General features: G+C 33.7%; 1 protein-coding gene across 1 annotated transcript in view; it reads left to right on the top strand.

The window, feature by feature from the left end:
- The window catches only part of LOC128671495 (RYamide receptor-like), a 38,784-nt gene extending 22,780 nt beyond the window's left edge, over positions 1-16,004 (top strand). The window contains exons 2-7 of the mRNA XM_053747983.1: positions 4,247-4,941; positions 6,218-6,416; positions 8,048-8,116; positions 8,886-9,044; positions 9,314-9,401; positions 13,867-16,004. Of these exons, the coding sequence (XP_053603958.1) occupies positions 4,292-4,941; positions 6,218-6,416; positions 8,048-8,116; positions 8,886-9,044; positions 9,314-9,401; positions 13,867-14,069 (1,368 nt within the window). The 5' untranslated portion in view covers positions 4,247-4,291 and the 3' untranslated portion in view covers positions 14,070-16,004. The remainder of the gene's footprint in view (positions 1-4,246; positions 4,942-6,217; positions 6,417-8,047; positions 8,117-8,885; positions 9,045-9,313; positions 9,402-13,866) is intronic.
- The last annotated feature ends 5,705 nt before the right edge of the window (positions 16,005-21,709 follow it).

Below are 21,709 nucleotides of genomic sequence, written 5' to 3'. Positions count from 1 at the left end.
TAATATCAGAGAACCTAGGGAGCCTTTCATATTTTAATATCAGAGAACCTAGGGAGCCTTTCATATTTTAATATCAGAGAACCTAGGGAGCCTTTCATATTTTAATATCAGAGAACCTAGGGAGCCTTTCATATTTTAATATCAGAGAACCTAGGGAGCCTTTCATATTTTAATATCAGAGAACCTAGGGAGCCTTTCATATTTTAATATCATAGAACCTAGGGAGCCTTTCATATTTTAATATCAGAGAACCTAGGGAGCCTTTCATATTTTAATATCAGAGAACCTAGGGAGCCTTCCATATTTTAATATCAGAGAACCTAGGGAGCTTTTCATATTTTAATATCAGAGAACCTAGGGAGTCTTTCATATTTTAATATCAGAGAACCTAGGGAGCCTTTCATATTTTAATATCAGAGAACCTAGGGAGCCTTTCATATTTTAATATCAGAGAATCTAGGGAGCCTTTCATATTTTAATATCAGAGAACCTAGGGAGCCTTTCATATTTTAATATCAGAGAACCTAGGGAGCCTTCCATATTTTAATATCAGAGAACCTAGGGAGCCTTTCATATTTTAATATCAGAGAACCTAGGGAGCCTTTCATATTTTAATATCAGAGAACCTAGGGAGCCTTTCATATTTTAATATCAGAGAACCTAGGGAGCCTTCCATATTTTCTTTTGTTTTATTTGTTTGTACATTATAAAATACACATACATGCAGTCAGTGCAGTATGTGTTTTTTATTATGCAGTCAGTGTACATTATAAGATGATTTTATTTAATACAACTTTCAGACGTTTTACGGGTTCTCTCATTTAAAGTACGATAGTCTACGAAGTAGATATAAGTTATCCATTTACACGTGCTTATTTATATACTAAGTAAAATATTAAAATTAAAATTTATGTCGTATTACTTTTTATATCACTTTAGAGATACATAGGCGTAGTTCTGTGACTTGCACATTCATTTCGTCATATAAATGAAACTTCATATTTCTATACATATATAATAATCTATTTCGCTGTATGGATAAAATATAGAGTGTATTTTATGCCGCAACATAATTTTTATGCGGCGTTCCTCAATGTTCGTAACATCTGCCGGGAACAGCCATAGGAACAATTTTGCGAATTCTGTTGCACATTTATCACGTAAAATCCATTTTTTTTATTTTTGGACGATTACAATAAACTTTATGGCTTTCTAAACGACGAGGTTTCAAGGAGAAGTGGATTGTTTCTATATGTGACTTTTTCTTCACTCTTTGACTTTCTTTACAAGGTTTTATTAGTTGGTGCTGGTACATGCCTTTATGTTAGTTGGTGCTGGTACATGCCGTTATGTTAGTTGGTGCTGGTCAAACCTTCTATTTTGAAATTGGACCCACTTTTCAGGTCCTATCAGGATCTGAAATGTTGTGTACCTACGCGTGGAAGACAATGCACAACAAAATTTCATTGATCGCACGATGATAATAATTTACCCGTGTACGTACATCTATGATTATATTTCTATCATAGGTACTGAGAGCAAAGTAGGAAATAGGCATTGCACGCGGACTTTGTACAGCAGAGTTGAATTCCCCATATATACAATACAATAAAATATAAGTTTACTTCCAATTATAGACAATCTATTCTTAAATTCCACAAAAATGGATTTGGATTGAAGTGATTTTTAGTGGTGTTATAGAGGTGGACTTATATAGTTATCGCCGGCGAAACCCCAGGTGATAACTTGCACAATTATATATTCAAGATACGATGCCGATAACGAAAAAATAACCAACTTTGCTTTAAAAATTAAATGATACGGCATGCTTGAGCTTATAATAAGATGTTTTGCTCCGAGCCAAAATAATAGTTTCCGAAGGGACAAGAACTTTAATTAGTGACAAACCCTTACGCAAGTACTTTAAAATACATGACCCTGACAAAAGAGGGGAGTTTGTATGTCAAAATATTCATAGACTGCTGAATCCTTGATACATACATATTTTCACTTGATAGTATATGAAGTGGGTCTATTCTAGGGCGGGAACCAAACGTCACTTTAGGAACTTTCCTTCTCAATTTAACTTGATTATTCCGTTCATTTCCTTCTCATCCCTGCATAATGAATCAGTGACTGCATATTCAGTCCTGATTTCTTACTAATGCAAATCGATGGTGGTAGTGTTATAATTAAGGTCAGGAACAAATGCATATGTATCTACACTACGGACCAACTCACATGTGATTTACCCACATAAATTAATGAAACAACCACACACCGATGGATTTATGCCACAGATCCTCACAAATTTGTGAGGATCTGTGGCGACACGCCAAGAAGAGGAAGAATTTCTGGCCTAGCACCTTCCGCCTGTCTCGGGCAGATGAGGCAAGTAGGTGCCTGATATGTGTGCTAATGATCTTGACAATGTGCGGAATGGAGAACAAACAGTTGAAAGTGACTTAGAAAAATGCTGAAAGACAGAAAACAAAGCTACATCTTGGCCACTGTAATTATTACATAATCTATAGCTTGTCTCTCTCTCTCTCTCTCTCTCTCTCTCTTACTAATAACTACATTGGTTGTGAAGTGGTGAGTAGATTTAGCAAGATTAGCATAACTGAAACAATGTAGTCGGTATATTAATTCACTTTCCATACTACTTTTAATCTTCGAATTATCTAATAAGTTTGAATACTTGATGGTATTATTGAACCCATTGTAAAATTGGTACCACAGGTATATACTTGTATAGGTGTATATTTGTGATCTAAAATTACTTGAAAACTAATAAGTAATATGGTTATGTTTAAGTTGTCAGCGTCATAAACATTGGCCTCAAGTTACACATTAAAGTTTATAATTACAACGACGCCCGTGACCCTTCAAAATAGAACTCAAATATATATGACTTATGCATGAGTAGTTTTAGTAGCTTAAAAATTAAAAATAATGAATCCTAAAGTTCTAACTAAATCACTTCTTACAAATTATTAGGTAGGCAATAAACAGGTTTACCTAATCTCTATACTTTAATGAAAGAACAAGTACATTAACAAATACCTTATACAGAATGAAAACGTTTTGGAATAATAAGAGCGCGTTATTAATGCTCTTCAAACCGATGGAGGTAATACTACTCCATCGCATCAGCTCCTTGGAGCTTAACAAGTTAAAAGAAGGAATAATGTTTATTTTTCCACATAATAGCATAAAGATTCTGTCAAAAATTATTCCCATGCAAGTAAGAAAACAAAAAACAACGTAGGTAGTGTAATAAGGCTGACCGCTGAGTAAAAAAAGAAACGGAATTAGTGTTAATAGAGCGGTATAGGCTTTCCACGATACTTTAGGTCTTGTACACCTACAACATCTGATGTATACCTTATTTATACGTCAGAGGAACTATTTTCCGCCTGTTTTAATATTCGATCATAAATAGCAAAGATAATGTGGTCATAATATTTTTTTTTCTGTGATGCTGTAGTTTCGGCTGTGTATTGTCTGACAGTGAGTCAATTGGATTAATGATAATATTACCTATATTAAATAAGTAAAGAAAGAAACATACTCTATTTAATTAGACCATCGCTTTTAAGTCGTCTATTTCTTTCGGTTTGCAAGACAACTGTATCTACTTAGCATATTTACGGAAAAGCTGTCGATATGATGGGAAATATGGCCGTCGAATTTATCATGTCAGTGTTGTTACATTATTTTACCTCGTTTTAAATTTATGAAGATAATTAATTGATGCTTGCTTAGCGGGTATCGGTATTTTAGTGAATCTGTAGAATAACAATGATGATATTAATATATGAGGATACGCGAAATACTTACGTGAATATTACTATAATAATAAACAAGGGTCGGGGTTATTACGTAAATAGAAAGACAAAGATATTTATTTAAAATTTGTGTAATTATATTTTGTCACCCAATTTCGATGAGTAATGAAAATAAAAGAATATAAAATATGAGACTAATTTTGGGAAGAATTGAAAAAGTTTGGTGACTGATTTGTTTTCTACCTTCGGGACCCTGTTCACTTTATTTGAACACCTGTACGATTTCTATTTTGAGTTGAAATACCTATATAGATAGACAAAATACAGTGCATACCTACATGTATTAGTCACTTCGGGTTTACACTTTATTTCATTTCTTTTACTAGAATAACTATAATTAAGTACTCCACATAATTAGTTTCCGTATTCATCATGAATGTTATTTTTTGTTTCAGGTAAAATGACATAGCACTTCAAAATTGACTATGTGACATCAAAGCATGATGTTGGACACCGACGAGATACCATCTCTGGAAGTGTCCAAAACAGCTCCGATATATGATGACGTGACCGTATCTACGACAGTCGATGTATATGTAAATGAGAGCATTCCATCAAATACGTCATGGCCAGACCAGGAGGCAATTTGTGTGGCGGTTGCCTCGGGAGATTTCCTGTCCTCACCTCTATTCCAATCTTGCGTTTACATCATGTACTGTATAGTCTTTGTCGTGGCCCTGCTAGGGAATGGACTAGTATGCTTCGTAGTGCAAACATCGCCGCGAATGAAGACCGTAACAAACTACTTCATAGTGAACTTAGCTGTAGGTGATATTCTAATGACACTGTTCTGTGTGCCGTTTTCATTTGTGTCAATGTTGGTATTGAGGTACTGGCCGTTTGGGGCCGTGATGTGTAAAGTGGTGAATTACTCTCAAGCGGTGTCAGTGTTGGTGAGTGCGTACACGCTGCTGGCTATATCGATAGACCGGTATATGGCCATAATGCGTCCACTGAGGCCGCGGCTCGGCAAGGCGGCCGCGAAGCTGGTAGTGGCGGCGGTGTGGGGCGGAGCGCTAGCGACTGCAGCCCCTATCCCCATCGTCTCCCAAATACAAAGGCCGACGGAGTGGCATCGGTTTTGTGAAGCGTAAGTATGAATTTGGGTAAGTTGAAAAGCGGACAAAGCAAATCCACTCGAGCGTCGAATGTTTGCAAAATAAATAACATTGAACTCTGCTATTAATGTCTAGATTTTTCATCCTTGCTTTATTTCCATACCCGAATTATTTTTAATTAATGTTCTCGGAACTCTTCGGCTTAAATAAGGAAAACTTCGTAAATAGATGTTCTTTATTTATAGTGTACGTAGCTATCTTCCTTTGTGAGTTAGATTTTAAGTAGCTTTCAAACTTATCGAAAAGTATCATCGTATACGATGTACAATTAAATACGTACAAATAGTGAGATATACTTATTTCAGTAATTCGATTGGGATTTTTAATAGCACACATATATATTATTATATAGTTATTATGCGAATTATTTCACCAATAAGTATATTAATTGAATCTACCTTACAAATTCACCCTACAAAAGTTTCAGAATGCAAATTATTCAAAGCGTTGTACATAACTAATCTCAATTTCTGTGATTTCTGAGATTTAACTTATCATTATTTATACAAGTGAGGTGGAATTAGATATCATAACATTCTACTTTATATAATAAGCTTGTTAAGAATTTTATACACGCATAGGTAGTTCCACATATTTCAAGCACGACGCAAAAACGGTCGCAAAATATAGAGGATCCGTTTGTTCATGACATGACTTATTGTGATTGTGACAAACTTCCGCGGAAAACTTTCAATGTGTGTCTCACGGGAATGAATGATTAGAACCTTTGGAAAAAGGGTAAGTGGAAGAATTTAAGAATTTTCCACATTCATCTCATTTCGTTTACAATTTTTTTATTTAAATCTTGATATGGAGAGAGATCAAGTTACAGATAATGTAGGGATGTGACTCACGTGATGATGCGGTTATAATCTGATCCAAAGGAGATTTCTCCGATTTCTCAGGCTGTCCAACGGGGCAATGCAGGGGTTGTGGGAATTTTTACTGGAAATGAGACGGTGCTCAGCTTTTTTCATTAATTTGTAATGTGTGAAAAATTTGATTTGTACAGTGTACTAACATTTCAGTAAATAAAATCGTTTTATTATTGGACAGAAATCGTATTTATTCTTAGTTTTCATAGTCTATCCACATTTGAAAGTGAGTACTCGCGGATATGGGTTTACACCTCATATTTTCCTAGTTTCATACCAAACAGTCCGGTGCAAACCCATTTCCTATGGTCATACTAACACTATTGCTACTGTATACCTTCCTAACAACTTACCACTAACACAATGTTCACAGAGATATTTGCCTCGAACAGTGGGAGCGCGCGGAGCAGAGCGAGCAGTACACGTGCGCGCTCCTCGCGCTGCAGTTCGTGCTGCCCCTGAGCGCGCTGGTGTGCACGTACGCGCGCATCGCGCACGTCGTGTGGGGGGGCCGGCCGCCGGGGGAGGCGCAGACGCTCAGAGACTCCAGGATGCAACGCTCCAAGAGAAAAGTAAGAATATTAAATTTCAAGTTCGTGCTGCTTCTGAACATGCTAAAGTCACGTGTACAGTACGCGTCGTCGTGTGGGGTGGTGGGCGACTGGCAGGTGTAGCCCGAGGCTCGACGATGCTAATAGAGCAGAGATTGCAAGTAAGCATTAGATTTGCAGTATCTGCAGTAGGTAAAGTTATTACGTAAAGTTTCACCAGTTATGCTTTTGACGAGTATTTATTTATGTTATTTTACTTTAAGTGCAATTCAATTTATTTACAGGTGTTTTTAGCTTTGCATAACCAGGTAGTTAATTTGAAAATGTAACTATTTTACTGAAACAAAATACATCCATTATTGTATAAATAAATTAAATTAAATTTGCATACCCGTGGACGGTGAAACATGTAGGATTAAGTTTTTCTTTTAACACCACATTGTAAAAAAATAATCAAATGCAAATAAATAATCTTTGTCTTTGTAAGCATAGTAATATTATGTAAGTAGTACCTAGTCGAATATAGGGAGAAAGTATCGTATTTTTTGTATGAAACTTAAATTGCCGCTATTAAAATAACAAATAAAAACCAAACAAAAACCAAAAGAATAAAGTTGCCAGTAGATTAAAATGACATAGTTTAATTCTATTCATCAACTCACGAAATGTGGAAGTTAGACGTTATTTGAAACCACCAAAAATTTGTGTATTTTGTAAAGGAAAGTTTTCCTCAAAGCCGAAAGTCGCTATGTAAACGAGTTAATAATGTTTATTTTTGTCTCCATATAAATTGTAGGAAATTAGGAAATGACAATAAAACGAAAAAAAAAACATTTTTTAAAGCCCATAAAAATGAATTTCTATAATTTGAGTTCAATCCAATTAACTTCATTGTATAAATAAAATCAAGATTTTGATAGTAGATTTTAATTAATTATTAATGGCTGTAACCGGTACGTTATATATATCGTACCGGTTACGGTACATTGTTATGGTTTATTAATATTTCAGATGTCCCAAAAGCATTATACAAATGAACGCGACCACAAATCCACAGACACGTAATTTTGAATAATCCTGTCTACAAAATTCACACTTTGATTTATTAGGTATTTAGGTAATGAATGATCCATAACATTAATTGCGTATTGTATTTACTCGCATATCTGTCTTCTTGATTTATTATTACATTCTGACAACCATTTAGGTACTTACAGTTTTAAACTTTATAACTGTATCTTCTTATTATTATTATTCATATTTTTATTTTTTCATGCCCATTTATATCTTCTAAGCAGCGATGTTTCTAGTTCCGATGCTCTGACAACTCAGGAAGCCAAAATCCGTGCGAAGTGGATACAAAAGACGAGGATGAGAAAAGCGGTCCATGGGCTCCGACGCTCAACGGCTGCGGAAGAAACCGGGAAAACTTTCAGATGAGAAAGAAAAAGAGAGAGAGTGGTCATTCCGAAATGCTAATGCTCTGTATGTACACGAAATATGTTCCTATATCGACGACGTGATGTAGTAATCTCGCTCTGATTGCAAACGTAACTAATTTTTTTAAACTGTATTATTTTATCCAAAATTATAGATAATATTAAAAAGTACAGGTAATTTTATAAAACGATGACTAGAGGTGTTTGTTTCAGATGATCAAGATGATGCTGACAGTAGTGGCAGTGTTCACAGTGTGTTGGCTGCCACTCAACGTGTTCATTGCAAGTACACATTCTTATTTAACTGTTTAGATCTTTATGCAGTCCATACATCGCATCGCTCGTACGTGATCTTACATACTCATAATTTTAATAAGCTGTTTTCCATTGTCTTCGCCAATTCACTAACTAAAATATTCGATAAATAATTAAAATTATCGTCATATTTATGAGTTTTAAAAAATAATATATATTGTTGTTGTTGTTGCTGTGATACTAATTAATGCCTTAGTTGAAGTGTTTGTTTATTTCGTAGTTAGCGAGTAAATACCACTCTTTTCGTCACCCCCGAAGCTTATGTCATTATTTTGCCATTTTAACATAATTCGAAAGGCTTTGCTCCATAAATAGCATCCATCAAACGAGTCTTTCCGTTTTCCTCGAATTTTCAAATCATAATATTTTATCGACAAAATTTTCTTGTTTTAGTTCCTACAGAGTTTGTTTCTTCAAATCTTCCGAGACCTTTGTTCACAAAAATTGTTTTGTAGAAAAAATAGAATCATTTCATGATGAACCTACCTGGTATATCAAACTTCATAAATGAAAAAGAACTAGTAACTTAACAACTTGAAAACTGATTATTAATGAAAACCGCACAAAATCCATCCGGTAGTTTTTGTGTCGTTCATACAATCAGGCAAACTGACGCGACTTTGTTTTTTTTAATATGTAAGGATGCCAATCCTTTTTGTACTTGAACTACAGTTGGAATTAATGTAGCAATAATTTTGCATATACAATTATCGTTAACTTTGAAGTGCAAATCCAGGTTCTATGGACGATACACGAGGATGACATGGCGTGGGCGGCGTGGCCAGGCATGCCGTATGTTTGGTTCGCGTCGCACTGGCTGGCGATGTCGCACTCCTGCTACAACCCCATCATATACTGCTACATGAACGCTCGCTACCGGCGCGGGTTCAAACAGGTACGACAACATCACTGCTCATGCTCAGTATTATGAGAGCTTGTCCTAAACAAAACAGTAGATATGTATACGAGACGCCCAACTTTTTGAGAACTGAAAAATAAAAACAGATTCAACGCATCTGTGCTTGCACTTGCCTTGTGATAAAATTCAGGCATTTTTACAAAAAAATGTATTTCTTTTATGAACTGTTTATTTCAATTTACTTTATTGCAAATTTTAAAAAGAAAAGTTAATTCTTAAATTTAATCAGTTTTGTTTTTGTCTAGGCGCTGTGCTGTTTGCTCCGAGTTCGTCTGGAGCAGCCCTCGCGGTCGTGTCACAGGTCTAGTCTGTGTGATGGAGTACCCATGTCAGGTGAGATGTACACAGATACCCAGATACTCGTATGTATAACATAAACCATTACATATACCAGTTCCACCTTGATCTAGGTTCTAGTTTTCAATTAAATTTTATACTATCGTATAGTCCGCAAGACCATAATATATAGTATAAATCTGTGCGCAAGACATTCCGCTTCAAAATTGTAAAATATGCCTTTTATACAACTTATGTTAAAAGTATTTATCCTTTCAGTACTTCCTTTCTCCTTGCTTTTTTAAACGATGTACTACTATATTATTCGTTATATAATATTCGTTATTTAAAAGGATTATATAAATCATGACAGGTCTTAAGTTACTATATAATGGTACAAATAAATGCACACGGAAATTATAAACTTATTGCATGTTTATTTTTTATTTAAAATACCAAACATAAACTAAACCCTTTGTGCAGGTACTCGTAAAAGTATAATTAAGGTTTTTATAAATTAATATTCTGTACAACGACACACTAATCTCTCAAGACTAATTGGATCTCATTTGCACTGTCATCCTTTAATTAAAACCAAATTTTTTGTACTCTGGGAATTAGCCCGTCCAATAAATTATTCATTATAATCAGTTTTTAAAATACAATTATATTTTAGCATGGTCACTCATATAAATCATATTTTATTGATAGGTACCTAAACGTAAAAAGATGATTTAAAAAATTATTTTACATAAATATGATTTAAAGTAAAAATTTTACCTCTTCTGAATTAATTACTAAATCGACTATTACACATCGCTATTGGTTGTCGATTGTTGAAAAAGTTAAACAACCTCTGAGACCTAATTCCAGGGCGTAACTATATGTATAGATGATGTTGTTTTGTTTAGGGTGCCGTTTTTGAGTAATAAAATTATTTTCATTATGTACTGTAGGCGGGAGGTATCCAAAGGTATTACCAATATAATTAATAGCTTGCTGCTGCAAATAATATTTTTGGGGCATCAAGTTAATAATCCTAACTAGTATTATAAATGCGAAAGTAAGTTTGTTTGTTACCTCTTCACGCTCCATCTACTTAACCAATCTTCTGAAATTTTGCACACTTGTGACATATAAATTATATTCAATATTTTCTGCCAAGAAAAATGTAAGTACCATATAGGAAAACTGAGCACAAAACCGAGAATGGCTAAGCTTATTTGTATTAATACTGAAATACATTTTTATAAAAATGCCGACAAATTCCCAAATTACAAAGGAGCGTTTGCCAATTGTTATATTTCTTCGATACATTTTTTTGCCTTTTAATGGTCGTAGCTGGTAGACACCTGAATAAAATCACGTAATGATGGACATCTTTTGATGTTAGGATACCCGTCGATATAACGATATATTTGAATTGAGATATTACGACGTGTATGGCACTAGACTTTCTTTGAAGGTTTTGTTTGAATCAAATACTGACTTTCTCGAAGCCAAAGAGTACAATACAACTTTTTTATTTCTTTTTATATAACTGAAAATGTTGTTTCTTAAGAATTATTATTATATGTATGTATATATTATATGTATGTATACATGACTAACAACGTTAAAATAAATGCAATAATTCTGCTGTTAATTTAAGTTTTCTTTGTTCAGACATTACTTTGCATAAAATTCAGAGTACGAAATTTTACCATTGTCCCCGGAAGTATGTCCATCAGTCATCTTCAATTTTCTCTCCTCTTCAAGTTGAAATATTAGGTTATGATTTGCGTAAATAACTCCAATCCCAAACTGTTTCAATCTGCTTAATCAATACTTATGAAAAAAAAACAAAGTTTGCTTGTACACTGTCATTTGTTAGCTAGAACAATTCAGTTTAATTAGATGAATGTTGAGGAGGTACCTAAAGCCATAAAATAACAGTCTGTGTCAAAATTAAAAAGTTCAACACCCCATAGTCCAATATTACTCTATAAATTTTATTCCGCATATCATTAAATTGTCGAAAGGATCCAATTTCGGGCATAATGTCCGGACAGGGATGTTCGGGGTTATGCATAGTAAAATGGATGTCATCGTGGATTACCCCTCGAGGAATGATATCAATCATGTCTACTAAAGGCGACTTTTTGGTTAACTCGAACCTTGACTTTGTGTTATTTTGTCTTATCAATCACGCGAGGATTTGGGACAGTAATGTTGTTAACTTTTCTTTGAAATCACTATTAAGCTGTGTTCAAAATTATACAACTATGAATCACTCTTATTGTAAAAATCCAGTTAAATTCGAGTTTTCTATGTTTTTAAAACCAATATAATAACTAAATAAGTTTTCTAAAAAACTTAGGACGAAGGGGTGAAGTAATATTATTATTATTAGGTTCAATATTATTAATTTTAAAAATTGCATATATGAGAGACGTTTCGTGTTTCACTTAGGGAAGGTAAAATGTAAAATTTCACAAATTTTATTTCAAACAAAACCATGAAGGTCTTCCGTGACATCGAGTAATTAATAAGTTACTAAATGATTATAATAATATGTATACTTGTATACTAAAGGGAATCCTATACGAAAGGGAGATTATGATACTGGTAAAATTTGAACCGACTTCAGAATTTCTGAATATACACCACACCGGGTTGTCTATTAGACACCTGATGCTTTAAAAATCATGGTCTTATTTCTATTTAAAAAAAAAAACCAAATTATAAGCATCATCTTTAATAAATTCGGCAAAAAATTCTGCCGAATTTATTAAAGATCCTACACTAAACAATTCAGATCACTCGCAGAACACTGCCACGAAATGGAATTTTATTACTCTGCTTTCCACAACATTTCTTTCTCACTGGAGAAAATTTATTCATACAAAAAGGGTTAACAGGAAATAATGCTGACTAGTGATTTATTACTAACGATTAAAAGGGTTCACACGCAAAGATACTTTCGGAATAAAAGTGAACTTTTCTAGATCTTTCAATAACAAGTGTGTGATTTATTTTTAGTTTTATATGCATCATTCGTGGCATGTGGCACGTGGGAAGATAAGTCAGGAGATTCCTCAATGAATCTCGGCATATTATATCGCTTGCCTTCAGTTTAATGTACCTACTGTAGCTGTAGCTGTACCTACTCGCAATCTTCAGTCAGACTATCCATTTTATTAGTTTTCTGGTTTTCTGCAACTAATAAATTAAACCGATTGATTATTTTTGTTGTTAAATCTATAAAGTAAATAAAATGTTCAAAGTAAATAAAATCTGCGGAAGCGTCTATCATGATGAATGGACACATTACATGTTTCACAACAACAAAAAAATTGTCCATGGGTAAGAGCTACAAGTTTAACCAAACAAACTTAACAATAAATACCTTTTCGTACTTATTAGAAAACTACGTTAGAGAAACTTTTCTAACCTTCGGTAGCAAAAATATTTCATCTCATTGTTTTATGTCGGAAATTTTGTGTGAATAATTTCTGTCTGGTGTTAATCTTCCAAGGGCTGTGAAAATGTTTATGAATGAGCATTTTATTTGTTTAGGCGCGGGCTATTTATACTGCGCTTATTTTGTGTTTAATACGAATATATCATGTTTATCAGTGCAGCCCGTACGCTGGCTGCTCCGTGTGTACGAATTATTAATTATTTTGATTAAAATAAATTATATACCCGATATAAGAAGCATAAAGGGATATCCAGAATGCAAAATTTTAATCGTCCATGCTCAGTAAATTACAAACGTAGTATAAAGGCTTTAGTGCCGACGAAGTCATTAATTATTTCAACGGAATCATTAAAAACATGAACCAAAAATACGATTTACAATATGGTGTAAATGCAATGGAACGAACGACGAATAATATCAAAATCAAAATTATAAATCACACAAATTAGACAGACACAGCAGCACTCCCGCCTTCATTAATTTCCGTCTAACTTTGACCAATTGTCAAACATGCCAAACTTCCTACCCAACATGTCATGAACATACCCCGTTCCGTACATCACGGTGAAATGATCAAAGGAATATTTTTTATAACATCAAATAAGCTTTATTTCCTGGTATTTCTTAAGTGTGTGTAGCCCAGAGGCTAACAAAACTATTTTTTTAGATACTTAGAAAACATAAAATTCTGCAGTAGATGTGAAAAGTAAGAGAAAAGTACTTTGGTTGGAATGGTGGGAAGAAAATTAATGATATTGAAAAGGGACCAAAGATTTAGAGAGCTGAAACTAGCTGTTGTCCCAGAATTTCGGATAAGTGGCCATATTAATGCGGAACCCTTCTGTTCCATACTCGTAAAAACGCTCGTGTGAACTAATAAAAAAACGAAATTTCATCGAAATCCATAGATTTCGCGTGATTTAGTAATTTAAAATCATTACCCTCTCATCCAAAATTTCACATTTACACTTTACAATAATATTTTATTTATAATCCCTAATTCTTCTGTTCAATTAGCCAGCTTTAATATCCGAATCAACCCAACATGTTTATCTCCAGAAATGGTGGGCGTGAACGGCATCTCGCGCCGGGGCACGACCAGCAGCTGCGTGAGCCGCATCCATCGGGCCCCCACCTGCTCCTCCTGCTCCTCATTCCGCCGCAATGGGCTGCTGGCGGTCAATAACAGCCCAGGGCCGCCCACCATGAGGATCACCAACCCGCCCGTACGAGCTCTCTCCGTCCGCACGCACTTTAATTGAATTATTTCCCTTATATCTTATTAATTAATTAATTTATTTATTTATTTACAATCATTAATCATCATCATCTGCCCTGCCTTTTCCCATTCTTCTTGTCTTCTCCCACAATGTTCTATTAGCTCTCATGTTAAAGTCCGTTTCTAATATCATATCGTCCCTAACACACCATCCAACTTTTATTCGGTTTTTCTCTCTCCATACATCCATCAACCTTGAATTTCAAAATGTTTTAGTTGATCAATTCTCCTCGTAACATGTTCACACCAATCAGTCTAGTCAGTCTATTGCCTCTAATCTTATCATTTATTGACTTCTAATTTTATCAAAAGTTTTTTTTCTTGTCACCATATGCCAAATGATCCAATTTATTTATTATATGATGACTCAAAGATCCCACATAATTATTTTCCTTTAATATCTCCAATGTACATACATAGCTCACTTATAGTTTTTATAAATGTTTAGTTATGATAATATTATATCTTGCCATATTCTATATATTTTCCGGGCTCCACAGCCTGTTTCACCACTATCTGATAAATTGTTGTATTGTTTTCTGTCAGATTGACCAACTGCAAGATAAATCTGCCTAAAATTATTTGTCAGTTAGCACTATTCAACACTTATGAAATACATTTTATACGCTACTTGTTCGATACGAGTATGTTACGTATAAGCTATCAGATACTCTATCAGCAGCCAGTGAAATAGGGCCTTTACCTCGTATAGATTTATTTGTGAACGAATTACGAAGCAGAAGGCATACAAAATCTTCACGAAACGTGACCGACGTCCGTCCAAAAATATATTCTGAAAGGAAACTTCTCTTAATAAAATTTCATAAATATTTTGATCAAAATGTTCCGGGAATTTTATTTCAATTAGTGGACCGTCCCGACTTCGAGTGGGTAAATCATAATAAATTATTTACCTAAACCTTTCTCAGGAATCACTATCTAGTGGTGAAAACAGTATGAATATAGTATACATATACAGTTATTTTCGAGTTTATCACGAACAGACAGACGCGGTAGAGGACATTGTTTTTAATATGTAAAAATTATGTGAAAATATAAGTTTAACGATTACAAAAGTTAAAAATTAAAGCTTGGGACTTTTTTATTATAGTCTGTATAACCCGTTATTTTTTATCATAGTCTTTGAATTGAATCACATTTTTTTCCCTTGCAAATAATTATTTCAATAATAACAAAGTGAAAGAAATGTAATAATTTGTCTGCACACTGAGATTGGTATGATTATAGTGCAGTATGTCAGGTTAAATCTATCAATGTTGTTTTTATGCCTGTTCAAAAATATATTTAAAAAAAACTACGCCTACAGATAAATTCTTGAACTAACAATTCGAAGTAATAAGTTTTTCTAGGTACAGTCAACAGCACATCAAGTTACATACCTACATGAATCTCTACGGCGCGGTAATAACGGCGAGTTTACAATTAATTTGGGTAGATTGATGTACTGTTGACTGTACCAGATTTAACCGACATACATACTACATATCGCAAACTCCTCTGACGCTGTCCTCGATTCTAGATCCACAACCGTTTGCCAGTTTTTTCGGATACGGTCGTTATCACGTAGGTTCTATAAAATTAAATCCAATGGGCAAACACATGTGCCAGAATTCGATATTTCACCATAGGATTTCATTTTGCGTGTATATATGGTACTTATATGCATAACACATGCTTTATTTTTGCATCCAGTTGAAGGATATTTTCCGTATAAACCATATCCATTCCTATCACCAGGGAAATATTATATAGTTAATTTCGTAAGGTTCTCAGCTAGTTCTATGACCTTATGAACGGTCGTATATAACACAAACATAATAAGATCCAAAGTCCACTATTATTTTTTCCGAACTTATTAATAATAAAATTAAATTATAAATAGAATAGAAGTTTTTTTTACAAAATATACCTAGATAGCTGTAAATATTACTGTTCAACATTAACTGAGATTATAATTAAATTGGCACTGCCAAAGACTGTTTATATTTGAATGTTGAATATTTAAATCTGTAAATTAAAATTGAATGCTGAATATTTGATGAATTTTGTTACAATACGATGTTGTGTAAATTAAAAATAAATTAATTGCTTTCTTTGTGTTATTAATTGCTTTAGATTATTTCATCACAAGTCTTTCATTGAGAGATGTTATTGTAAATAGCTTTTTATCAAAGACAAATTTGTTTAGATGTATTTCATTTGTTTACATCTGTTGTACCATTCATATAAACCAGATAAAAGACGTATTGCATTGTAATAAACATCAAATCTATCTAAATACTTATATGACCACATCCTATACGAGTACTTACTATTGAGTAAGCAATATGTGTATAGGTTATTTGTATGTATTTATCCAATATAGCTCTAACAATATTGATGATTTTTATCAAACTTTTTCTACTAAAATGTATCCAGTTAAGTACCTTTCACCTCCGTGTTGCCCTTTACAGCTATGTAAAAGCAATTGATATTAAAGAACCAATATAAATAAATATCACAGACATCGAACGTGTTACTGAGGTAATAATATTTCATAGTTTGTAAGATGTAAATATACATAATGTTTATATGTAAATAAATGTATAATATTCATGTTTATAGTTAATTTTATTATCTTTGATGTCCCTAGAAAAACAATACATGCACTACCGCGGTACGCACCAGACAGATTAGAAATAAACTTTTTCAATGGACAACCTTACTAATTAATACCCATGTTTTTAATGTACTTTCCTTCGACAACTGTGTATTTCTAGTTTTTCCTTTACTTATTTCTCTTTCCATCTTTTCTTCCGTCTTTATACATTCCGTGAAATTAGTAGGTGCATTCATTACCTATTTTTCACGTGAGTCTGTTCCATTTTTATAAATCTGTAGTACTATCTCTAATGTAATATTTAATTTATTTACAACTAGCTGCACCCCGGGGCTTCGCTCCCATAGGAATTTCGGGATGAAAAGTACCCTATGTATTATTTCAGGTTATTTTCTACCCATGTACCAAATTTCATAACAATCGGTCCAGTAAATAATACGTGAAGAGGTAACAAACAAACTTACTTTCGTATTTATAATATTAGTTGGGATATTTGCCGGCGTTTTGAGATAGCGTTGCGTTTGCACGGTACTTGTATGTACATCATCCGAAGGTAGAATATAGTCGAATTCCAGGCTAAAGCAAACCTTTTCTGTGCGTTTACGAAATGTGTAATCTTATCCCCATCGGGGCTCAATAACTGTTGTGTGGGAGACAAAGATAATCTCTTTGTGGTCGTCCGCGATCTCAATAGCGAATATTTATATATTCGCGTATCATATAATATAACTGATTCCGATGTTAGTGTATTTTGCCTGCGGAGCTTTGTGGTTGGCCTTTTTCTACAGAAGCCGTAGGGCGCGCTCTATTTTTGGGGAACCATCAATGGTATTTGTTTAATTCACTACGAGACAAAAGAATTATTTAACAAGTTTTTGTCTCGTAGTCAGTCTCGTAATGTTAACCTATTGAAGATACAATATTATAATTACATATTTAAAGTAAATTACGGCGTAAAACGGAAAATATTTTTGTGTTTAGTGTGTCCTTTTTTTACATACAAGGAGCGCTATTTCGATTATTATTATTTAAAAAGAGAATAGCAAAAGTTTAAACATAAAATGCATTATGATAAAGGTGATGTGTATTCTAATGCAAGTTTTCATACATTACAAAAAAATATGCTTGCCCTAGGCACAGTGTCAGATCGCTAGGTACACCACTGGACATTGAGTGTTCATTGATCTATACTAGGTAGTGTCCGACAGAAACCATAGAGTCATAATTATTGGTCGAAACCAAAACATTTTTTCATAATATTTCCCATACGCACATATGTCTCAGTACGTCGTATGCTATCACAAAATGTACCGTGTGCTCAGAGTTATTGCTTATTGCACATAAAATATAAATAGGCACGTGTTTTTCCCACGTAACATGGGTTCGACGAACGCAAAATACGAGGAACTTTTATATGCAGTATTTTAAAAGCCATTTTCCGATTGAAATATCTTTCTGTCTCATCTGAAAGTATTCAGATTGCTTTAGCCATTAAACATTGGACCCCATGGCATTTTATTTATTATAATGATAGTATGCACTCACACCATTGAAAATGTAATATCAAAATAAATTGATTCACGTCATACATTATGCCACGTATTTACCCTTATGCACCCCACATATATTTATTTTGTCTGTGGGATACACAGATCCAAGAATTACTATCGGAATACAATAAATACTATCAGGATATTTCCAAAATATTTTGTAAATAAGATATTTTGCAAGCATTTATTTAAGAGCTCATTATCAATCTCCGCGAATACCTATAATATATACGCGAATAAGTATAATATTCGTTCGAGATTTAAGATTAAATATCTTTATTGCAATAAAATATGGTAAATGTACCACATGGACGTAAGCCAAGCTAATTCATATTAATTAAAAGATATGCGAAAGTCTGTTTTACGTGTCACGGAAAAGCCGCTTGACCGATTGCGATGATATTTAGTATGAACAAAGCTAATGACCCAATCAAATATTCGATTATCTATTTATATCTTTTGCCGTATGCTGAAGTAGGAAATCTGTGTTAAGTTCACGTCAACATTTAGTAAAAATAGAAACCACACTAAGGCCTGTGAATAAACACAAATAAACTAAATCATTCGATTGATTGACGTATCTACTGGTGTTAGTCGATTTCAAACACGTCTCGAAATACTCGTAGCACAATGATTTAAACCATCAAATCGATTGATTTCGTTTTCATCAGCTGTCTTCTGAAAATAACTCGCAAACAACATTTGTTTTTGTTTTGAACGCTGATGAAGAGGTAATCCATAATTTATAAACTAAAAAGTACATAAACGTGATTAAAAGTAATTTTTATCACCTAATGAAAGTCTGTGTCGAAGATATCTTCAACAAAATTGAGTTATAAGATACCACCCGAACATACATTGCAAGTTAAATAAAGCTTGTAAAAATCATCAAACAATAAACGACTAGGTAAGTACTTTATGATATTGCTTTACGATTTTCTTTTACATAAAATATTACGAAAACATACAAAAGTTACGTGAGAAATAAATATTTTTCGTTCCGATTTTCCGAGGACTCTTGAGATTTTACAACGTTTCGAGTATTGAAATGACGGGATTTTTTTGCATGAGCGGAAACCTTGAGTGGAGAAAGGGAGGTAGGTTCTTAATACAAATTTCTTGGGAAACTAATCGGATAAAAGTAACATCGTACTAGCTTATTGAAAGAGCAAAAAGGGAATTCTAACAAAAGTAATCCAGCTTTTCGTGGGCCCTTGGATAATGTACAAAAGTGTGTCCGAATATGATCAAGATTTTTAGATTTGAGATTTGATACCGTTAATTTGAGAATTACGATAAAAACTAATTGCCAGCTGTTAAAAAAGACCAACTTTTTAGAAGACTTGCTCCTGTTATATTACAGACATATTACAGTTCTATAGTTTGAAAAAACATAGTAAAGATTTTACCGATAACCTTTTACCATTCGAACTCAATAATCTTTGGGTATCATCTTGATTATGTATAGGTCCGGCTATTTTAATATATGGCATAAAAATCTTAAATAACAAAAAAAAAATTGAACCCAACAAACATAAAAAATATGACGTCTAAAAATTAGATACTCAAAACTATCTCTTATTGCGACTTGCGGCTGATGTTCACCAGCTGTAACCAAGCACCATTATTATCTTTATCTGTATATGTCATAATATGAACAACAAAAAATTTATAATGGTTTTCGTAAAACACAACTCTATGTTATAGTTGTGTTACTACAAATGTACTAGTAGTCCGTTACTGAAATAACTAACCAACGCGGTAATAAGCAAAGGCTTTTGAAAACTGTATGAGATTATTATTATACTAGAATTAAATTGAAAACAATGGTTCAAATACGCTTTATTTATTATTGTAATTTTACCGATGCATTTTCAACGTATTCTTACCCCACTTCAAAATGATTTTTTACTAAAAATCAAATTAAATAATGTCGAGGAGGAATATCAATTTTCAGTAGTACAAACTACAAACGTAGTAGGTACAATAGTACTGATCGGATATCGACAACGTGATGGCGGCCCTACACCGGAGATTACAACCAGCCTCCAGGTACAGAAGGGTGAGATAAATTCTGCTCTTGTTATCTTTGCGACTGTAAATAAGATATCTGTTTGGGAAGAGAGGAGGGCAAATGATATGGTCAGATAAATTAATGGGATTTCACAAAAAACTCTTGACAGCTCTCTCTCATCTGCGCGTTTTCCCGGTTTCTTCCGCACTCATTCTTGTTTCAAAAGAAGTATTTACAATGCAGACTGGCAGAAGCATTTTTTTTACTACTTTTAAAATAAAGAAAAAATATATGAACGCTGACTCACGGATTTAGTACGTACTTCGCTACTAATTCCATGCGCTGACCTCATATATATATTATTTCATTATTTTAAAAGTAGAATAATTTTTTTTGCCAATATTAATTGTAAATAAAAAATAATGCTCTTCGCTTTCATTACATTTCGTTAACGACAGAATTGTGTTTGGACCTGTAGAAATGAAGTTTGTATTCAGCGATAATTTATAATATTCCCAAGGGGATTTCACACAAATTTTCCGGACTTCAATTTGACTTCAATTACGTAAGTACTTTTACATCTAAACATGAAATATGATTCTTTCTGAGCAGGTGTTATTTTGTATAGCGGTGATTGGCAAATCTACAAACATTGGGTTCAGTAGTGTTTTATCAGTGGAGATCAACTCAGTTTTTTTGAAAATCTAAGAAAAGAAAAAATCTTTCATCTTCACTCTCGGTATAGTTTGGCAGTTTCGATTTGCATTGCTGATTGTCATGTAAAAATAGCTCACGTACGCGATATACGTTCATTCGTGTCGGCATCTGTTTGACTTCGCCCGTGGTGTGGAGGAGCCATTAGAGCCATGTCCATATGTTGCTCCGTTGTTTTCTACAGGTTTTGATAACGACGCGCGTTGTCGTACGTCGAAATTCATATAAATTTGTTATTCTGCGTTGTCTGTCGACGGACGGCGAATGAGCAATGGGGCATGGCTCTTACGCAGACTCCATACTTTCGTCGAGCGCCCACACGAATTCATGAACATTGTATAGTTAACATTGTATGCCGAATCCATCACAGTTCGGCGTACTTTTCCGCGATAATGTGGAGCCGGCAGTAAACTGAAGCGCCATAAAAGAATGTGGGGAATTTCGAAGTCACTGTTCGGGTTGTCTTTCTGCTAATGTTCTTCTTGTGCTCTAAGCTTTTGTAGTTCCTAAGCAAATTTGTAGATGGCGTCACTCTGCGCAAAATTTAATTTGCGCACCAAGAGGAAAAATCAAGTGAGAATTCTGAATGAAATAAGAATTCATTTGAATGGGTACTAATAATGGTACATTTACGTAAGCTCTTACTTTTTTTCATATTCAAAAAAATATTTTAAAAAGCACCTACCTATTTCTATCATTAGTATTCCTTGAATGCAGCAAAATTT

The sequence above is a fragment of the Plodia interpunctella genome, chromosome 7, assembly GCF_027563975.2.
Source record: "Plodia interpunctella isolate USDA-ARS_2022_Savannah chromosome 7, ilPloInte3.2, whole genome shotgun sequence".
NCBI lineage: Eukaryota > Metazoa > Arthropoda > Insecta > Lepidoptera > Pyralidae > Plodia > Plodia interpunctella.
The sequence above is the reverse complement of the archived record's forward strand: the minus strand, read 5'-3'. Positions and strand labels throughout refer to the sequence as shown.